The sequence below is a fragment of the Mus caroli genome, chromosome 1, assembly GCF_900094665.2.
Source record: "Mus caroli chromosome 1, CAROLI_EIJ_v1.1, whole genome shotgun sequence".
NCBI lineage: Eukaryota > Metazoa > Chordata > Mammalia > Rodentia > Muridae > Mus > Mus caroli.
The window spans coordinates 143,266,695-143,286,838 of NC_034570.1; the positions used below are offsets into that span (position 1 = coordinate 143,266,695).

Here is a 20,144-nt window from a genome sequence, read left to right on the forward strand (position 1 = left end):
AAAAAAAAAAAAAAAAAAGAAAACCATAGAATAAAATGGGCAGATGTGGACATTGGGTTTTGTGGAAGTGAGATCAGAAAAGAAAATGGCAGGGGCTTCTGGTTGCAGAGCTGCATGAGGTGAGCTTCCGGTGAATTCCTCACACCGGGACCCCTCAGCTAACCCAAGATGAACAGGCTCTCCAAGACAGGTACATGGTGTCCAAGTGTTCACAAGGACTAACACCCCAGAGAGTCCTCTCACCCCTGCTCACCTATTTGGGGCCACGATAATGGCCCTCCCATCTATACAGCAGTTAGCATTTTTGCAAAGCACTTTCCAGTATATTATTTATGGTGACTTCATAATTGCTGAGACCAGAGAGAGCTTTAGTCTCCAGGGAGCTGGTTAAGGACGATGGCAGCAAGGCATTAGTCGAGATCACTCAGCTGGGGGCAGAGCTGAGCCCAGGTTTCCCTCTTTGAGCGACTGGATCTGCAGATCCACCGACCTCCTTTTGAGCTACTCTGCAGCCACATGCTACAATTCAACAGACCACTTTGGGGATTTATCATTTTAACTGCAACTGTATTTAAGTATTACAAATGACAGTCAGGGGATGGTTACACCTGAAAAGTGCTTGCTTTATAGGCACAAGGACCTGAATTTCACCCCCAGAACCTACACTTCAAAATAAAACAAAATAAATAAAATAAAATAGCTAGATCTGGAGCTGGAGGGAAGGCTTAAGGTTAAAGAGCCCAGGCTGCTCGTTCAGAGTACCTGGGTTTGATTCCCAGCACCAATAACCATCTGTAACTCTAGTTCCAGAAGTAAAAACCAAAAGAAAATAAACAAAACCCTGGCACTGTGGCATGAGTGCTTCTGGGTCAGACAGGACCGAGAATCACAATGTCAAGTAAAGGATGTGTGTGAGGACCTGCCCAGACCCGACAGGTTCCATCTGCTTCCCACTCGTGACACACAGAGACTGACTGCTCATGAAAATGGGCTTCTCGTGGGGAACACAAACAGTGGGCAAGAGGAATTCTACAGAAAATCCCAGAAACAACAGCAAAGAGTTAGGGGTGGGTAGCAGCTTCAGACACTTGATCTTCACTAAGGCGATACATAGCTTGTCTCCCTGGCACACCTAAATACCACCACCAGGGGGCATGAGAGGCAGATCTGTGGATAAGGGCACTTGCTGTGCAGCATGAGCCCCATCCCCTTTACCCTCCTGTCAGGATTGCTTGGGCTTGCTGGCCACCAGCCTTGCTTCAGGCTCAGAGAGAGCAGGACACATTTTGTACTGTTCTGGTCACACACACATACACTCAAACAAATCTGTGCATATGCCCCCACCATCACTAGGATCCAAATGTAAAGGAAGACATTACATGCATGACCTTTCTGCTGTCAGCACCTGAGCAGAGTGTGCGTGCGGCTGGCACCTGCCGTCGTGGAGAGCACGCCTACCTTTGTCCTCCGAGATGACCTGCACCAGCTCGTACTCCTCGGCGGGGTCCGACTCCAGATTGTGCTTTGACATTGCTCTCTGGATCACAGCGGGGGTCTTATCCTGGCTTGTCAACTGCAAAGACAACAGACACATCTGGACTGAGCTTGGCTCATGTTTTCTGATCTCCTGACCTCTGACCTTTGCTGTCTTGATGGAGTAGGTGGCATATGAACAGGACGAGGAGCCAGGACTCCTGAGTGCTACTTCTGAATGAGCAGGTGAAGGGTGGACGGTGGTGAGCACAGTGCCCCCCACTAAAACGGGGGAAACACGTACTGCCTATCACACTCCACCCTAGCTAAGATCCCAAATAAAAGAATATACATGAGGGAACTATAAACAGTATATGGCATTATGAGCCCTGGGCCAATGTGCCAGCCTAATGCTATAACATTAGCTGACAACCAATAGGAAAAAATGGCTACAACTCTGACCACTGACCACTGACCACTGGGGGGAGGGGGCAAAAGAGTCTATGACCCAGCAAACCATTTGCTAAAGAAATGAAAAACCTATGTCCACAAAGGCCTTCTGAGCCACTAAAGGAGAGCAAGTGAAGAACTAACACCTCCACCAGTGAAAAAGACTCTCACATATGCACCGAGGAAAAGAAACGAGACATAACGATGGCATTCATCACAAAGCCTGTATCTGTGGCCTTAGAAAACCAGCCCCAAGCTTAAAGGGAGGGGACTGAAGGCTTAAAGGCCACAGGGAGTCTTGGTGTGGCCGACAGATAGATATAGACAGACTTTTAAAACTCAAAGAACTGAGTGAACATTAAGATCTGTAACTGTATGTAAATCACATGTCAATAAAAAACAGTTTCTGATGAAAGCACAAGTGTTCTGTTCATCCTCATGTCTGGTTTTCCTTTTCTTTATCTCTGCCTGCTGTTGATTTTGAGCTCACGTGGCAGGAAAGAGGACCATCCCAATGCCATGTCCTGAATGATCTCTTTAAAGGTGAAAGAAGTGAAAGAAAACTCAGGTCATGCATTTTTAAAAAGAAAATCTGCTCTCACCAGGAGCAGATTGCTGGAGCTTGGCACGAGTCTACAAACACCCACACACCCACACCCACAGACACACAGACACACACACACACACAGACACACAGACACACACAGACACCAATACCCACAGACACACACACACACACAGACACACACACATACACACACACACACACACAGCTTGATTTCCTCAGGGCCTAGGTGCCTCCTTCTGACCCTCATGGCAGCTGGTGTTTGTGATTCAATAAGCAGCAATAAGGGTTTCGTGAATGTACCTAGTACTAAAACATCTGGCTTATATACTTAAAAGGAAAGAACTGGTGCACACAAAATTTTAAAGGAGGAAAATACTTCACCCTGTGCAACATAAAGGGTCCCAGGAAGAGACAGTGACAGGGAGTATTCTCCCAAAGGCAGGCCCTATTCCAAGGAAGGAATAGTCTGGGGACTCATCTATTTATACCTTCCCAAGACCAGGACAGCGCATTCAACCTAAGATGTCTCCTACATGCTAGGCTTTCTCCTGGCAGAGCAGAGCATGCTGCCATGGGCATGGCACACAGCATTAACGGCTGGGTGCATACATTTGTACTCTGCTTCCAGATGCTGTGGTCATGTAGGTGACCCCTATCTCTCTGGTTGGCATATATAACAGAAGCATATGACTAGAGTGTGCTAAAAACACAACTACTATTGATGAGCCGGGCTCCCTTGGGCTGCTGTTTCTCCAGTGCATCTTTGTTAGCTACTCCCTTAAGACGCTGAACTGGGTCTCATTCCACACTCATTCCCACTCAATGGGGCTGAAAGACACGCAACACCAACCCTGCACCACCCGTGTTTCTGGCAATCTATTAAACAATGTCATGTGGATGTCCCAATCTAAAGGCCCTGAGACCTCCTCCTCTAGTAGTTTCACCAGCCACTGGCTGCCAGATGGCCGTGGGTCCTCCCTCTTCCATAGAAATCCTCCCTCTTCCTTACCCTCCACAACAGTTATCAGAGGCTGATAACAGGATGAATGGCTCTTCCGTCTCCAGCCCTTATCATCTCCTGCTTGAAAGATGGGTGCAGCTTCCTTGGCTTGCTTCCCACCCACAGCTCCTCCCACCTGAAGCTGCGTGTCTCCACAAGGTAGTTATGCCTCTAGCAAACCAACCTGAACATTTCTTAACTTGATGCCTTCAGTGAGACCTAACTGCCTGAACAATTAACACAAAGTCCCCCAAGGAGGTCACTAGACCATTTCCAATCTGGTCTGGCTTCTGTTAGAATATCATTTAGTGTATGGCCTCTCTCTTCCATTCCAAGTTCTTCAAAGATCAATGAGTCTTACTCTTCTCCCTCTCCTCAAAGCTGGGACAAGAACAGCAACAACCCATCTTCAATAATTACTGTATTCAATGTATGGTTCCCCAAAGGTTAAAAGACAACGACTCCACCCCACCTAGGCCTCTGCTGGGAGGCAAATGAAGACATGAAATTTAGTGCAGATTTTACTACAGAGAAGATTTCTCTTTTCTTTTTCTCCTTTCTCTTCTTTCTAGTAGATGACAGGTCCTGCTGACTAAGGAATTTCATCACCAGACTTTACACAGTTGAGGTTATCAGCATGCAAGGCTGGGTATGTATTTAAGAAAGACGACCATCATCAGAAGTAGCTTTGGAATTTTCCTTGTCTGATGCCATTTGTGTAAGAAGCACATGAGACTCAATCCCATTTACTGCTGAGGTGTAGCTACTTCCTACCCAAACTGCACCTCCGCCATAATCACCCACTTCAGGAGCTCGGCTTGGTCCAGATGGCTTAGGGAGAAAGCTGAGTCACCAGGAACTACACTACTAAGAAGGCGTGTTAATTTAGTAGACAGTGCAACCGTAGGAAGAGTTCCAAGAAGGCGTGTGAAGCAAGGCACCCGCCCTGGACTACTGTCCCACCCACACTGAGCATCGTGAAACAGGACCCCAAACTCCATGAACAATTCATAAGATGTCAAAACTATGTCCTATATGCACATGTGCCGCTAGATAAATATACCGCTAATCTGCGCGCAGGAAGACGCTGCTATTTTCCATGCTAGTTTTGTGTGCACGTGCAGACAGGTATGAGAAATGTGTGTCCAAACAGCTGACCAAGCAGGACAGCCCCTTACCATGATGCTCTTGTACATGTTGCCATTGTTGTCTTCTATACTGATGCGGATGATGCAGGTGTCTTCGTTCTGCTGATTGTAAACAGGAGGCAGTACTGTGGAGGTAATGGATGTCACAGAGACGGAGCGCTTGTGGATTTTAGGATTGTTGTTGCAGGTTGGAGGGGAGGACAGGGGATTGATTAGGGACGACATCCCTGAGGAATTCGTGTCCATGGAATGGATGGAGGAACAGGAGGAGGAGGATTCAGAGAGCTGGAAGAGTCAGAAAACAAAGCCATTAGAGCCTGGACCAAACACGCTTCATGTTTCAAAACAGAAGTAGATACAACTGGTTATTTCCTCCTCAGTATCTCATGGGTCTCTTGTCTCTGATACACACACACACACACACACACACACACATACACACACACATACACACCATGGGCTCATGTGACTATCAGTGACTCACTGTGAACTAATCATTCTGAATCCAAGAAAGGCACAGTGGTCCTTTGGTGGCCTGTTTTCAGTTGTCCGTATGAAGGCTAACCAGGAGATGGCAGCAGATACCAGAATTTAAAGGCCGTACAGGGGAAGCCATCCTGGTAAGAGCTGATTCTCACCCCCAACAGTTCTCAATGTGGCCATGGAGAACATTCCGTCCCCACTACTTCACATCCAGATTTTGTAGTAGGAGACAAATGTCTTCATGTTTAGAAGCATCTAAGATAAGGACTACTGCTTGTGTAGTTCTGCTGAGAGAGCCTCAGAGATCACCTGACCCCTTTGCCAAGTCGAGAAGCTGGAGGCCCAGAGAAAACACGGGGCCCCAGGTCCACCTACACAGTCTCACTCCTACCAGGACCAGAGCTCTCCATCCCCCTTTGCTGTGGTGTTCACACAGCAGGGCACAGCAAGCACAGAGCAAGCACACAGCAACTGCACAGCAAGCACCAAGCCATCTGCAGCTATGATGAGTTAGCTGACTTGTGCTAGAGCCTTGATACCTTTAGTGCTGTGAGACTGTTAATGAGTTTTCATTTATCTTTCTCACTTGGGTCACAGCTGCCTTGCAGGGCAGGGGGAGAGAGGGGCACCCTAAAAACAGCATCATAACAATGCTGAGAGCACGATTCAGCAAAACAGATCACTTGCCTGGACAACATAGCCTTTGAGTATCTCTTTCACAATCTACATCAAGGCCATTTGAGAGATGTACGGCTGCAATAATGTGCTTCTCTGAGTGACTGAATATTTAAAATTCAACTGATATTAATCACCAAAGAGATGCTTTAAACTCACCAGGATGTATTCCTGACATAAAACCATTAAACTGAACCATTTAAATATCAATTGTTTACAGAAAAGTGTGTGTGTGTGTGTGTGTGTGTGTGTTATTCAGAATGAGTTAAACTGGATTATATTATAATAATCCTATAAAACTCATTATTAATTTCTCTATATATAATCTGCCATTCCACAGATACAGATTAAGGAATTTAGCTTTCTGATAATGTGGCTTCTAAAAAAATAGGGCCTATGTTATCTGTAGTTTTTCAGGGCTGCTTTGTCCCATGGCATCCTATGTTAAGGACAATTCCACAGCAGGGGTGTTCTATTATGGCCAGCAAACCACAATGCCAAGTCTAATATGTAGTGTCTACAGTAGGACTGCCATGATATCAGTTAGCCATGTGCTGCTGCTGTTTGGAATTCTCCTTCTGTTCCCAAGTGACTCAGCTTGAGCACTTACTAAGAGTGGATAATTTTAACAGCATTATCTTGCCTGCAAGTCTATTAGCCAGGAAGGTCAGCTCTCCAAATGCTGCTTGAATGTTTTCACTTTCACCATCCTTTTTCCCTTGGGCTTTCCGTGATGCTAATAACATTTATAGTCGAGGGGTAATGCGGTAGGATGCTGAGCTCACACGAGTTAGAGAGACTATCCTCGCAAGGATATAAGTGTATGGAACAAGCATAAAGGTAACTGTTTATAAGTGATGATCAGGAGCACAAAGAAGGAGGAATGCAAATTACACTTTACTTCTAAAGAGAACAACCTCACGAGGGAGAGCAAGAGAGAGGCGTGGAAGCCGCTAGGGAGAAGGAGCCTTCTGAGGAGCTCCTGTCTCTGCCTCCCCGTACGGCAGTGGCTCTGGGATTCCAGGTGGACATACACACCTGGTTTTTTGTACTTTGGGGGAATCTCAACTCAGGGACTTAGATTTGCGTGGCAAGTGCTTTGTCACTGAGATATCTCCTCTGGATTAAGTCATGGAGAATGACAATATTCTGGGTTTAGGACACATGACTTTTGAGATAATAGCCAGATGTTAGCTGTCTGAGGAATGTGAGAGTGGTTGGGTCACCTCTAGCTGCTGAGTCCTAAAATACCTTTCTTTTTTCTTTTTTTTTTCATTAGCTATTTTCATTTACATTTCAAATGCTATTCCGAAAGTTCCCTATACCCTCCTCTCCCCCAACCCCTGCCCTGCTCCCCTACCCACCCACTCCCACTTCTTGGCCCTGGCATTCCCCTGTACTGGGGCATATAATTATGATTTGGGGACACTTGAAGGGTCTCAGACTGGCATGACTGCTAAGGACATCATGCAAAGCAACACCAGTGCCCCCTACAAGGCAGAAGACAGAGCCTGTCACCTGTACTCCTTCTCACTGGTGTGAACCCAAGCCAAGAGGCCAGAAAAAAATGACAGAACAAGGTGGCCAAAACTCTCCCCAAAATGCTGTGGATTGCAGTCATGGCGGAGCTGATCTCTCTGAGCCAAGCTCCTTGACCAGTAAGGAGACTGAAGGAGATATTTTCTCTTACTTATTTGTGCAGCCATGAGAAAGGGACTGGAGGAGGATTCCACTATCAATGTGTACAGCTTGCTATTTCCACTGTGGTTCACGGTATCACCATTATCAAATCCTCGCCCTGCTGCAAACTGCGCCCACTGCCCTGTGAACTGTTTCATGGTTCCTCCCATTGAAGCTAGATCGTATCTCCCTGATTCAGTTATTTATGTTGGATTGGACCACATGACTGCTTTAAGCAATGGAATGTTGATAGGTATGGCCAAGAAAGGGCTCTCCCTGTGTGTATCTTACAGGGCTGGGCTTCTTCCCCTCTTCTTCATATGTTTCAGCAAGCTAAGAGGATGTTTTGGAAAGACAATTACTCCAGAAAAATAAATGACAGATAACGGAAACAGGCTTGGGTTAAAATTGTGGTGTAGGGCCCAAAGTAGCCAGTCCCCAAGAAACATGAAGGTTGTTCTATGTCACTGAGTTTTAGAGTACTTTCCTGTGTGACCTGCCATGGGACAGGTGTGAGTAAGAGCGCATGGCACCAAAAGGCTGGCATGCATCCATTTCTTGGGTTTCGTTCCTGCTCAGGTGATCCTGCATCTCTTGAATAGAGTATATTTATTTTATGGGCCACAATCCTTCAGTGTACTTGGATACGGGCATAGAAATGTTTGCAGGGACAAATGAATGTGCAACCTCCTTAGTACTTTGTATCCTTTTTCTCTGAGGAATGTGTTCCCAGAAGGAACTCTATTTCTGATGTACTGAAAAACTTGGACACAGACATTCTTCACGTGGCAAGCAGCACGCTGGGGGCTGCAACAGAGAGAATTATGGGAAAGCTTAGTGTGTACCTTCTTTTGGGGCTCATCTGGTGTGTCCATGGGTGTGACGGGGCCCTCCTCAGCCTCGGAGTGGTTTGACTCACAGGATGACACACTGACTGAGTCCATACTCTCCCCGGAGCTCCCACTGGCTGCAGACTTGGGCTGCTCTTTGGTAGGAGTGCTCCCGGGGATGATGTCAGACCCCAGAAACAGCCTGCAGGAGACAGAATGCCACACATCTGAGCTGTTACAAACCTAGAACCCATGACTGACTGAATAATGTGTGCTGATTAAACCCCTTGATGTTTTTCAATCATGTATGCTCTATTGTAAATATTGCTTTAGAAAATACTATAATGTTTCTAACAAACAGTAGTGACTATCTGTCCCAGTTGATTATGTCCAGCTTCAAATGACACATAGGCTGTTTAACTAATGCGGTCAGAGTCTAAGTCATCGGCCCTCCATCTTTTACATGGACAGCACCCCAGCCCTTATTGATTCTTAGCCTAAAATGAACTTTAAACTTTGTGAAGCTGGAAAACGTGGGCGTGTTCTGAATAAGAAGGCGAGGAAGAACACTTCTGCTTTGAGCCATCTGGCAAACTAACATAACCCAAACCCTTCTCCATAAAGTACTAGGTAGGAAGTATTATAACCCTTTGAGCTGAGCTGGTATATGTAAGGGAAATCCCTGTGGGCCAGGCCTTACAGAAAAGGGAACTGAAAATCGGAAGTTGATGAGCTATTTCTGCAGATGCTCTGGTTGGGAAACAGAAAGAATGAATGTTGGCAAAACAGTCATTGTTTAAAAAAAAAACCCACTAGCACAATTTAATTATACGTAATAATGGGGTTCCATTGGTATTTCCATATGTGCATTCAGTATGGACTGATTCGTGTGTATGGCCTTAACACATACACAGTACTGTGAAATGATGGTTCTGCTCACTAAAGTAAGGTTGACAGAGCCTAATCTATAGAAAGCCAGACCCTCAAAGGGCTTTGCCCTCAGTAAGGAGACAGGTTAGAGAAGTATCTCCCCACAGACACAGGGGACAACAGGGACGTCTGCCTGGCCTGGCCTGGCCTGAATTAATACAGAAGGAATAACGTGTCTATGCATGATGGTCCTAATGGACATGAAGCTATGGGAACAGAGGTTAAGGGGTATAATGAAAACACAGAAAGCCCGGTACACATGTAAGAGCAGAGCCAGGAGACACTGAGCCTGGCAAAGGGACCAGACAGATGCAGTGCCTGAGAAGATTCCAGAACTGCTGAGCCTTAACAGCCCACAGATCCAGGAGGCACTGCACTCTCACATCACAAACTCTCACGACAACCGAGAAGTCTGCGGGTGGGCTTGGGAAGTGCCGGGGGAAATTACTTGACCATGGAGAATTGGCCAATGGTCCCTAAAGACTGCCCTTGTTTGCCCCTAGCAAGTGCAGGTAACGTCACCCAGATCAGTCTCAGGTGTGTAAGTGCCGGGATCTGTGTGAGAGCGCAGCGTCCTAGAAGTAACGCCTGCCATCTTTGGTCCCTCACATTCTAATGGTCAGCTTTATGGAGCAGAGTAGGTCCTCTCAAGCTGCTGCTAAAGACACAGGTACAATCAAAGCCTGCATCACATGAGTGCCTTCCCCCCCCACCCCCCCGCCCCCGAGACAGGGTTTCTCTGTGTAGCACTGGCTGTCCTGGAACTCACTTTGTAGACCAGGCTGGCCTCGAACTCAGAAATCCGCCTGCTTCTACCTCCCAAGTGCTAGGATTAAAGGCGTGCGCCACTACCGCCTGGCTTATGAGTACCTTTTCTAGTCCCCTTGTCCTCTCTTGTGGTTCTCTCTCCTCTCCTTTAGACCTTCCATCTCTCTCTTCCTTCAGAATGTAATTTTACTGTACAGTAAAACTTCTGTAAACTTAACTCTGAGCCAAATCGGGATATGCGTTCTGGTCCTCCATTAGAAGCACTTGAACCACCTTCTCCACACTTTGGTTTCCTGGGCTCTGTGATTGGAGCTAATATAGAAACTGGTTCCTAGATCATGTTGTAGATTTTATAAACATATACATTGCTCTTATAACAGTCCTAGCTCTCAGCTCAATTTATCTATTCTAAACATACTCACTAATCACTTACTGGGGGGTGGGGGCAGCATTTAGACCCTGTGAACTGAGCGACAAATACAACAGGCTTCTCCCCATGGACTTTAAGTTCAATACAGACGCATACAGTATACAGTATGGTGGAAGAAGATAATGTGATGGAAAAAAAATTAAGACAGAAGGCAACCAAGGGAGGGCGTCAAGGACAGATATGATGAAGGGCTACAGTGTCCAACACGCTTGTCGAGATGACATTTCTACAAACACCCAAAGGAAGTGAGAAAGTGAGCCAGGTGGCTCTTTGGGAGAAAAGTTAGTAGAACAAAGGCAACTAAAAATGACTGCCTGGCGTGTGGGGAGGTCTTGAGGTAGCTGAAGTGCCAATGGTGGAATGAACCAGAAAGAGGGGGCAGAGAGATGGAGCCAGGCCGACAGGGTGGTACTAATGCTGCGGGGCAGTGGGGTCCTGTAGATGGTCTAAGGCCTCTGGATGTTATCCAAATGGAGTGAGGTCTTTCAAAGTTGACCACAGAAGGCCTCCTCATCGCTACACATGATGAGCAATGAATGCTTCTATTATAACACTGCTTCCTCTAGACTGTGAAAAGCATCCGATAGGAATGAGAATAACCAGAGGAGACCTCACCATCGGGAAGATCTCTTAGGAGAAAACATTCTGGCTAACATCTGAAGCTGGCTAGGAAAAATGACCACTGCTAGCCACAGGAAAGGCTAGTGTGAAGGCCCTGAGCAGGCAACAGCCTTCTGTGTTTAAGGTTGGCTAGAAGGCTGGTGTGGTGAATCTTGGTGAACTGTTGTAAGTGAGGGAAGGTTGGGAGTAGATCCCATAAGGCCTGGTAAACTAGGACCTAGAGTTGAGACTTTATTTCAAAATAAAACCATTGGGAGTTTTTTAAAAGTGACATAATGTACTGTTCAAAGGATCACTAGGCTATGTAAGATGACTGCAGAACTGTTGCTGGCGTGTCCAGGAGAGGAACGGATGGATCTAATGAGTTGTTTGCGTTCAGGACAGAAAATGCACCCTTCGAGTGAGCATTCAGAGCTACTAAATGCACGGTCCTCTCCCCTCTCTGACAGGACCCCTGACAGGGGGACTCACAGGCTCAGCCTCTTCACCATGCTTTTCCGAGGCTTAGGGGAAGTGGTGTTGGCATCGGCAGCGGCTTCAATCTCACACGAGAGGGCGTAGCTGAGAAAGACAGGGGAGGTTTGAGGTCAATCTTTAAGCACAGAAGAACAGATTCCCAACTCATGTGATTTAGTGGAATACTGGATTCAGAGGAAGGTTCTGCACAGCCAAAGTAAAGCTATGGACTGTGGTGTCCTGGCATGAGCCTCGGCGGGAGCTTGCTGATGGCCACAGCTGATAACTTTCCACTGCACGCCTCTTCCTCCTCTCCTACTCCTTTCAGAGACAAATGGATAGAGCCTGTCCAGTTCTGCAGGCTTCAGCTCAAGGACGTGTGGCACTGGCAAGAGCTGAAGCTGATAGCAGCCTGCCCTTGATCATCCTCATCTAACCTCAAGGCTGGGGGAGGGGGGAGGGGAGGGTGGGGAAGGATCACCCTCCCTCTGTGAATCACCCTGCCCTTCCTTTCTGCTTCCTCCTTCCTATGTGACTGTGTCTAGGTACACATTATGTCGTTTTCTAACATGTTAGAAAAATGAAAGAAGGTATTTTTGTAAAATATCTAACCTTTGGTGAATAGACATATGAATTATATTAGTTATAAAAATATATAAATATAACTGCCGACATCTTTAATGGCCAAAAGCTGCCTCAATTATAAATGCTTCTACTTCAGATATTGATGTGCCAGGCAAATGCTAACTGATACATGCACAAGGGGAGTTTCTGCTTTGGAGTGTTTCTTGGGAAAGCCTGGGTCTGTAGCTAGCACAGGTCCAGGGTGAGTTGGAAGGAGGGCCATGACGCCCATCATTCCAGCACCTCAAAGCTAGGGAGCAGCCAGGCCGACCTGTCACGACTCTACTGCCCCTCAAAGCTCCAACTCTCACAAATCCTTATTTGCTGTTCATTCCACTCTTCAGAGAAAATCTCAAGTCTACCTCAGGGATCAGCAAACTTTCTCTGAATCAGACCAGAGAGTAAGTATTTTAGGCTGTGGGCCATATGGTCTATCTTTAACGCACCAGAGCAACCAAAGATGTAAATGAGCAGGCTACATTCCATTAAAGCGTTATTTATGAATCCTGAAATTTGAATTTCAAACGACTACTTTTCATGCCACATTCTTTTATTTTTTTTTCCTTCTGCCACTTAAAAATGTGAAAACAGGGGACAGGCCACATATGGCCTACAGACTAATCTGACAACCACCAGGGGAAGAGGAAAGGCTGGAAGCCACTGGGCCAGTACTCACGGCCCTAGAATCAGTGTGCCTTTCTTTGTACATCAGCCAATGTTTTGAAAGCTGCATCCTGGGCCTCACCCACCCCAGAGGCATCACTGGCCTCCAAACACCCAGGCTAACAGGACCCCAGGCCTTCACTCATGTTCCTGTCTTACTCTGTCTGGAATGTTCTCCAGCTCTTCTAGTGAAATCTTCCTCCACAGCCCAGCCTACTTGGTAGTAGCTGTCAATCTTCCCCATGCCCCACCACTTCCTGGCCAGTGATCTGTTCCTGCCCACAGGTCCACAGCACTTTGCTCTCCTATTTCATCTCCCATGAGATCTCTTTTCTCCTCTTCCTCCATCCCTCCCCATCTCCACTCCTCTCTCCCTGAAGGCTCACACCATGGACTCTGGGACAATGATAGGGGCAGTGATGAGGAAGAGCATGGCTACCATTCTAATAGGGCTTTCCAGAATATGACTTCACACTTTAAGGCAAGCATTTTACAAATAGGCGTCCTGCAGACGGGGAGGAATAAAAGACTCCTTCTAGGCTTCAATAGTAAGTGATAGGGCCAGACCTAAAACCCACCCTCTAGTTCTGCAATCAGCTTCCCTCTGAAAAGCAAGGACCAGAACCCTACAGCAGCCACTCAAGAGCTGTCTACCAGATGACCCGGCAAGGTACATGCCTCTTGCAAGGACCACCGTACCCCCGACAGGTGACAGACAGGTCAGCCTACCTTTCCTCCTCTGACAGAAGCTGCTGCCTCTGGAACCACTGGATAAACTTCTGGTCTGGGCTCATGCAGTAGCTGTTGCAAGCAGACTGTAGGAGCTTTATCTGGGCAATCACTTCAAATTCCTAAAGTAGACAGAAAACCAGGAGACTGAATAATATGATGAAATAAATACAAGTCTTTTCTACATGGAACTGTAACTCTCGAAGGGTAACGTACGGAGAAAGCCATTGAGGAAGACTCTGCAATCTGGCTGCCTTAGAGAGTAAATGAATACATCTTACAAGTTCTAACTCAGGGGTGGGGGTGGGCTATAGTTCAGTGGCGGAGTGCATGCCTGGTGCATACACAATGCCTGGTTTCAATCTCCAGCACAAGCAAAAGTAAATTTTAAAATACACATATGCATCACTTTAACTCCTGAAGTCCTTGTATGCCTCGTTTCTCAAAAGTTTCTTGAAAAAGAGACTCATATGGATAAAATAAGCCATCCAAAGAAGCCAGCTAGTCACCAACTCAACGCATAATGGCACCTTCCTTCCTGTTTTCATTCTTGGGATTTTGGATTTTTTTTTCTTTTAAATATAAGATCATGAAATATGTAAAAAACAAAACAAAATGAAACAAAAAAAACCCACCTTTTTTACTTCTATTTCTTATTTTTAAAAGAAGAAAAATGATTCAAGAAGCTCACAGCTCCCAAAGTAGCTTCTCCAATTCTTCCCCCTCAATAAATCTACACCAGTGGGGCTGACTGACAGGCTACGCGGTCCAGGGTCTCAGAAAGCTGAGTGTTTAGGTTTTCCAAATTCTTGGATTTTCACTACTCCAGTCAATCATCTAACTACACCTTCTGAGCTCCCAGAGAAGCACGTATGTATAATTATGCCCCACATCACTTAGATCTATTCACATGCTTCAAGGTCCCTTCTTAATGTCAGCAGTCAGCACAAACTGTAGCTTTAGGCTTCAGATTTTTAACTTCATAAATGTTTAGCTTCTTATTATTAAAGGGAAAGAAGGTAGCATCCAGGCTCATGCTGAAGTTAAAGGAGCATGCATGGCGCACTGTGGAGGCATAACAGGACAGGACAGAAGCAACTAAGAGTTGGCAGAGTCATTGGGCCTTAGTCTTCCAATCAGTGGTCTCAACCCTTGGTCCAGTGCTATGGTTGAATATTTACCACCATGCCACAGGAAGTTCAGTGGACGAGGGACAGAAAGCTCCGGCTGGTTCATGTTGGTATCTTGTTGCTTTGGAGCCCAGCCCAGCTAGTGTCTGTGCACTGTGTTCACATAGTGCTCTTTGTCCCTGTATGGTTCTCTAGCCTCACAAGCTGAGGCTAGCCTCAGCCTCCTGTTTGCTTCTCTAAGAAAGGCCTCTGCTTTGAGCTTGTATAGATAAGTTATGGCTGCTTGTTCATCTGCCTATCTCCCTCCTGAATTATAGACTTCCAGGGCAAGGCTCTGGCTTTCCACTGCTTAAGTTCCTAAACTCCCTGGTTGGTACACAACCATACAAGAAGTGCAGGTAGCGTGGGTGGATGAACAGAAGAGTAAATGACAGGGAGGCCCTACAGGGAGTTACCACACTCGCTCATTTTCCTTCCAAACACCAAATGCCTAGCTCATGTCCATGTGACACAAAATTACAGCAAAATGTACACTTCAAAAAAGAAAACACAGTGCAGGGGGCTGGGGAGGTGGCTCAGCGGTTAAGGGCACTGACTGCTCTCCCAGAGGTCCTGAGTTCAATTCCCAGCAACCACATGGTGGCTCACAACCATCTGTAACAGGATCCAATGCCCTCATCTGGTGTGTCTGAAGACAGCTACAGTGTATTCAGATACATTAAATAAATAATTAAATCTTTAAAAAAACATAATGCAGAACTACTTGAAAGATCAATCTTTTGATATAGAACACCCTTCCAAGACTGACAGGAAAGATGATAAAAGATAATCACCTACTTCTAATAAGGACACCATATCCTCTCCTCTCCCAGACACACCCACAGGAGCAGTCGTCTTTGTTAATGTCATTCACTTTTATAAACTTAAGTAAACTCGTTTGCTTTTTTTTTAATTTAAGCACTGACACATGTACACACACAAGGTATATACAACATATTTTGGAATATGTATTTGCTATGAAATGACTAAAATAAGCTAACTAATGTGTTAGTTGTTTCACATACTTCTTTGTAGAAGAATATCCCACATATATTCTCAGCAATGATTTTCATATGTTTATATATGAATGTTATAGTTCATACACTGTTACTAACTATAGAGTAAACCTGTATTTCTAAACGTAGCTGTGAAGATGATGATGGTAGGAAAGAAATCTCTCAATATCTCTCTGTCTCTGTATCAGGGATCAAATACAAGACCTTATGCGTGCTGACCATGTGCCCTACCACTGAGGTATGCCACCAGCTCTATGCTACCTTTTCTTTATTAATGAGATTTGCAGCAGGACAAAATGTGAACTCCAGTTCACTGCCACCTTAATGTGGAGCAGTCCTTAATCTCTTCCATCCTCACCTTTAACTGAAGATGTGGAAAAAGAGCTTGCAGGGCTCCTGTGGAGTAATGTGTAGGAGCATGCCAACATAATGGTATATGTAAAAATGTTCAGCGAGTATTATTTTTCTGTGTCTCCAAAAACAAACAAAAAGAACACAATCTCTTTCCACTTCTTTCAGTGTTTCATGTCCAGGTGAAATTAAACGGCAAAGCGCAGGTGAAGGCGGTACTTACCCTTCTTCTTTTCTCGAAGTTGATCAGTCCACCCTGAAAGAAATGTTTGGAAAAACATAAGCCACTGAACTGCAGAGCCCTGTGCTGACTGGGGTCACAGTGAATAGGTTAGAGAGATGAGAAAGTTGTAACTATTAATGATTTTATAAACGTGGCAACAACGTAGCAAGGCAACCACCCTTGTCCTGGAGGAAATGTCCCAAATGTTCCTTTACTTATGATGGAGCATTTCCTAAAATGTCTGAAACCAACTACAATAGCAGTGATGGAGGCGTGAGTCAGAATCCAGACACATCTGCCCAGCTAGTGAGGAGCAAGCAATCCACTCCCTCGTCCCCTGGGCCAGACAACAAAAACAGATGGCACGAACTCGTGCTGGAAACCAAACTGTCAAGGATTTATCATAAGGGAAGTCACTTCTCCACAGCCTCGTGGAAACAAAGTTTCAATTCTTCATCACCACTGCCCCTTCCTCAGGAGAGTAAATGTAATTCCTCAGCATTCACTTACTCTGTACCTTCTCAACCCTGATGGGTAGTTCCTGAGGCAGAGGATGCTAAGAGACAGAGCCTGGGAAATGCAAATGAGTGGGCGTGGTCTATACCACTTAAAGAATCCTTGGGAGCAGTAATTCAGGTTCCCTTTGTAGCTACAGCACCCAGGCTGCAGGTTTCACAGGAGAACAGGGGATGGGGACAGATGCAGGCTGCTTTGTTTTGTAGCCTGTTGTGTTTTTTTTTTTTTTTTCTGTAATTTATGTTTGTTTACCATTGCTAGGAACCGAATCAGGTAGAAGTTGAGCCCTACAAATTACCTTCGAATCTCCTCCCAAATATCAAATCTTTTCCTATTTGCCTATCTGATCCATCTGATCGTTGAGTGGATTTTTCCTCTTCCTTCATTGCAGAAGGAAGACAGGACGTGGATCCAAGCATATCCTCCTGAACAGGCAGCAGTGACACAGGCATTACAGAGAGGCAGGCCGGGGACCTACTTGAAAATCCATTAACCTATCTCATCTGTAGCATCCAGGCAGAATCCATCTGTGGTGCCGATGCTCAGACCCCAAGCCCTCAAAAGGCAGCGCAGTCATGTCTGTCCATGTGGAGCAGGCCGTGCTCTATCAGCTAACGTCCCTCATTTTTCACTGCATTCCTGCCCACACTGCTACCGTTCCCAGCCATGGCTGCTGCTGTGATGAGCAGTGCTCTCTTTCAATGGGCTCTGCGCCATCTCTGGAGTCTTCTGGTGTTTGCTTTGGTTTGCTGTGTTACCACCTAGCCATGTGTATTGTGGGTTCTAAACAGATCCTGAGAGAAACAAACTTCTCTATGCAGCCAAGAAGGCTGCAAGCATGGATGCACCAGCTGCAGAGAACCCACCTCAATGTAGTCCTGCAGGGCAGTGTCCAGCATGGTCAGGTCAGTCAGGAAGGTGCCCAGGTAAGGCACGGTACCCTGCATCACACCCTGAAGAGGAAGCAGAGAAGTGCCTTTACTGTCACTGAAATGTTAAAGGCGTCACAACCCATGCACCTGGATGAGACTAATTTGGACTTGCTAGTGTCTCTTGAAGGACTGAAATTGTTTTAAAGCCTTCACAAACAGGACAGAAACTACACAACCTAATGTCTAACTTTCATTCAGGAAAAGCAAGCCTCCAACCAGGAGATCACACATGTATGCAGAGTGTTCACAGTGGCATCTACCGTGCTTAGGCTCTGGTCAGTACAGGATGCTCTCTTCAGTGTGTGTTGACCCACCTAGCTGTTTGGGATGCCCGGGATAGCCACAGCCTCAGCATCATCACTCAGAAGAGAGCACTATTTCCTGATGAATGAAGGAGTGCGGACTGTCAAGAGTGTGGGGCATCACTCGGAGTGACTGACCATCAGAAAGACAGAGAGAATAGTGACTTTAGACAGGTTAATCTGGCAATCTTCATTCACCATGTTACTGGTAGGTGATCTCATCACCATCAGTGTGACAGCAAATGACACCACACAACTGACACACACTGACACCACAGAACTCCTTCAGAGAATGTGAGACGAGAGTACTTCATCTCTGTGAAATTCTTTCCAAACAGGTGTGACCTCTGTTTAATCACTAGACAAACAAACACAAACCCAGACTGTAGGACGCTCTACAGGACAACAAGGTGACTTGATGACTCTGGAGGTCATGACAAACAAGACTCTGAAGCTGTTATGGACCAAAAGTGATTAGAACATCATGATAGCTAAGTACCGTTGGTACACTGGACTTGAGTCCTAGAACATACAGGTGGACTCCATGTGAAATCTAGATTTTAACTGGCAGGATTCTGTCTGTGTGCATTTCTTAGGATTCTCTGTTATACTACCACTTTAGACGATATTAAAAGTGGGAAGAAATGAGTGGATTTTCTAACCCTCATCTCACCAAATCTCCTTTGAGTCTCCGTTCCCCACAAGACCACTGATGCATAAGCATTCTTCAGGGAAAATAAATGGGGGGTGGGGGTGGATGGAGTGGCACACAGACACCTTCTCATATATGCAGGTACTTAGGGAAACTGGCAGGAATACACAAAATCTGAACCAGGGCAAGACCAGGCCTCTTGGCACAAGGTGAGCCGTGTCCTCAGCCAGCTTACACCACACAGGACTTTGCCCTTCAGAAGCTCACTGTCAGCTGCAGTTCAGTTTGTCCTTTCTGTTGTGTGTGCAAGGTCTTATCCTGAACTAAAATAATCCCTACCACTCCCTCGGCAGCAGCTATTTTTAACTGCCTTTCAACAACCAAAAAGTTTGAAACACTTTGAGTTAGACCAGCTTTAGGTTACAGGAGAATTCTAGCTCCCCAAAACTTTGCTATGTTATATCTATCCACAAGGAAAGTTCTCTCCGCGCAAGGAAGAAAATATTCATTTGTCTAGACTCTAATGTGCTCTTCTGTCCCCACACCCTATGCCAAAAGTTGGGGACTTAAGGACAGAGGCAAAGACCATAATAACTATCCTGTGCTTTCAGAAAGGACGCATGGTACTCTCTGAGACGTGAACAACATGATCCGGTTAGGACCCAGAACAGCAAGGAGACTGGGCAGTGATCAGAGAGCCTGGAAGCAAAGGGAATGATGTTCTCTGATACAAAGACCACATCTTCCCAGCAGGAGACAATGCATTTCCTTGGCCATTACATCCCAAAAGCTGATGGAGACACAAGGCCTAGGAGGCTTCTTACCAAAGTGGCAGCAGCAAGCAAGTGATAGCGGGTGGCAATGTCAGGAGGATGGAGGTACCCCACTGCACACTTCCCTCTATCACATCTGGTGTGCGTGCGCATGCTCGTGCACATGAAAATGTCTGTGGAATGTGTAAATTTTGGTATTCATTTTTCCCTGGATCTAACACTTTTGCTAAAGACCTCCCAGGTTAAGAACAAATTAGGCACAGGATGGAAGAGTCTTCTGACAAGTGTGGGCATCCTGCAGTAGGAATATGCTGACGCCTGCCATGTGCCAGCCGCCTCTCTCCTGCTGGCTCTCAGACAATGGGCAGACATACCATATCCTTCTGCAGCTGCAGGCGCCTCTGGGTGCGCTTCTGGTTTTCTTTCACACTGCTGTCCAGGTTTGCAAATTTTGAGGTTCCTTCCTAAGAAACAGGGCACAGAGGAAGGTCATGGAGGATGCCAGTCTAGAGAGAAGGGAAGGGTTATCTGGGTTCTCTGATACAATCTCTTCCTGTGTCCCAAGATGCCATGCCTGTAGGCCCTCGGGCTGTTAAGGCTGTGCTCTGGGGCCTTGCTGCAGACGAGTCTCTGCGTGTGGTGGTCAGGGATTATCCTAGCCCCCCACACCGCCCCAACTCTG

At 46.1% G+C, this 20,144-nt stretch overlaps 1 protein-coding gene across 6 annotated transcripts in view; it reads right to left on the reverse strand.

Annotated features, from left to right (window-relative positions):
- The window catches only part of Rgl1 (ral guanine nucleotide dissociation stimulator like 1), a 247,822-nt gene that overhangs the window by 3,269 nt on the left and 224,409 nt on the right, over positions 1 to 20,144 (reverse strand). For all 6 annotated transcript variants that reach the window (XM_029483257.1, XM_029483250.1, XM_021176216.1 and 3 more), the window contains 8 exons: positions 19,837 to 19,926; positions 17,670 to 17,756; positions 16,288 to 16,320; positions 13,529 to 13,650; positions 11,528 to 11,617; positions 8,323 to 8,509; positions 4,670 to 4,924; positions 1,459 to 1,573 (listed from right to left, as the gene is read on the reverse strand). In XM_029483257.1, coding sequence (XP_029339117.1) covers positions 1,459 to 1,573; positions 4,670 to 4,924; positions 8,323 to 8,509; positions 11,528 to 11,617; positions 13,529 to 13,650; positions 16,288 to 16,320; positions 17,670 to 17,756; positions 19,837 to 19,926 — 979 coding nt within the window. The remainder of the gene's footprint in view (positions 1 to 1,458; positions 1,574 to 4,669; positions 4,925 to 8,322; positions 8,510 to 11,527; positions 11,618 to 13,528; positions 13,651 to 16,287; positions 16,321 to 17,669; positions 17,757 to 19,836; positions 19,927 to 20,144) is intronic.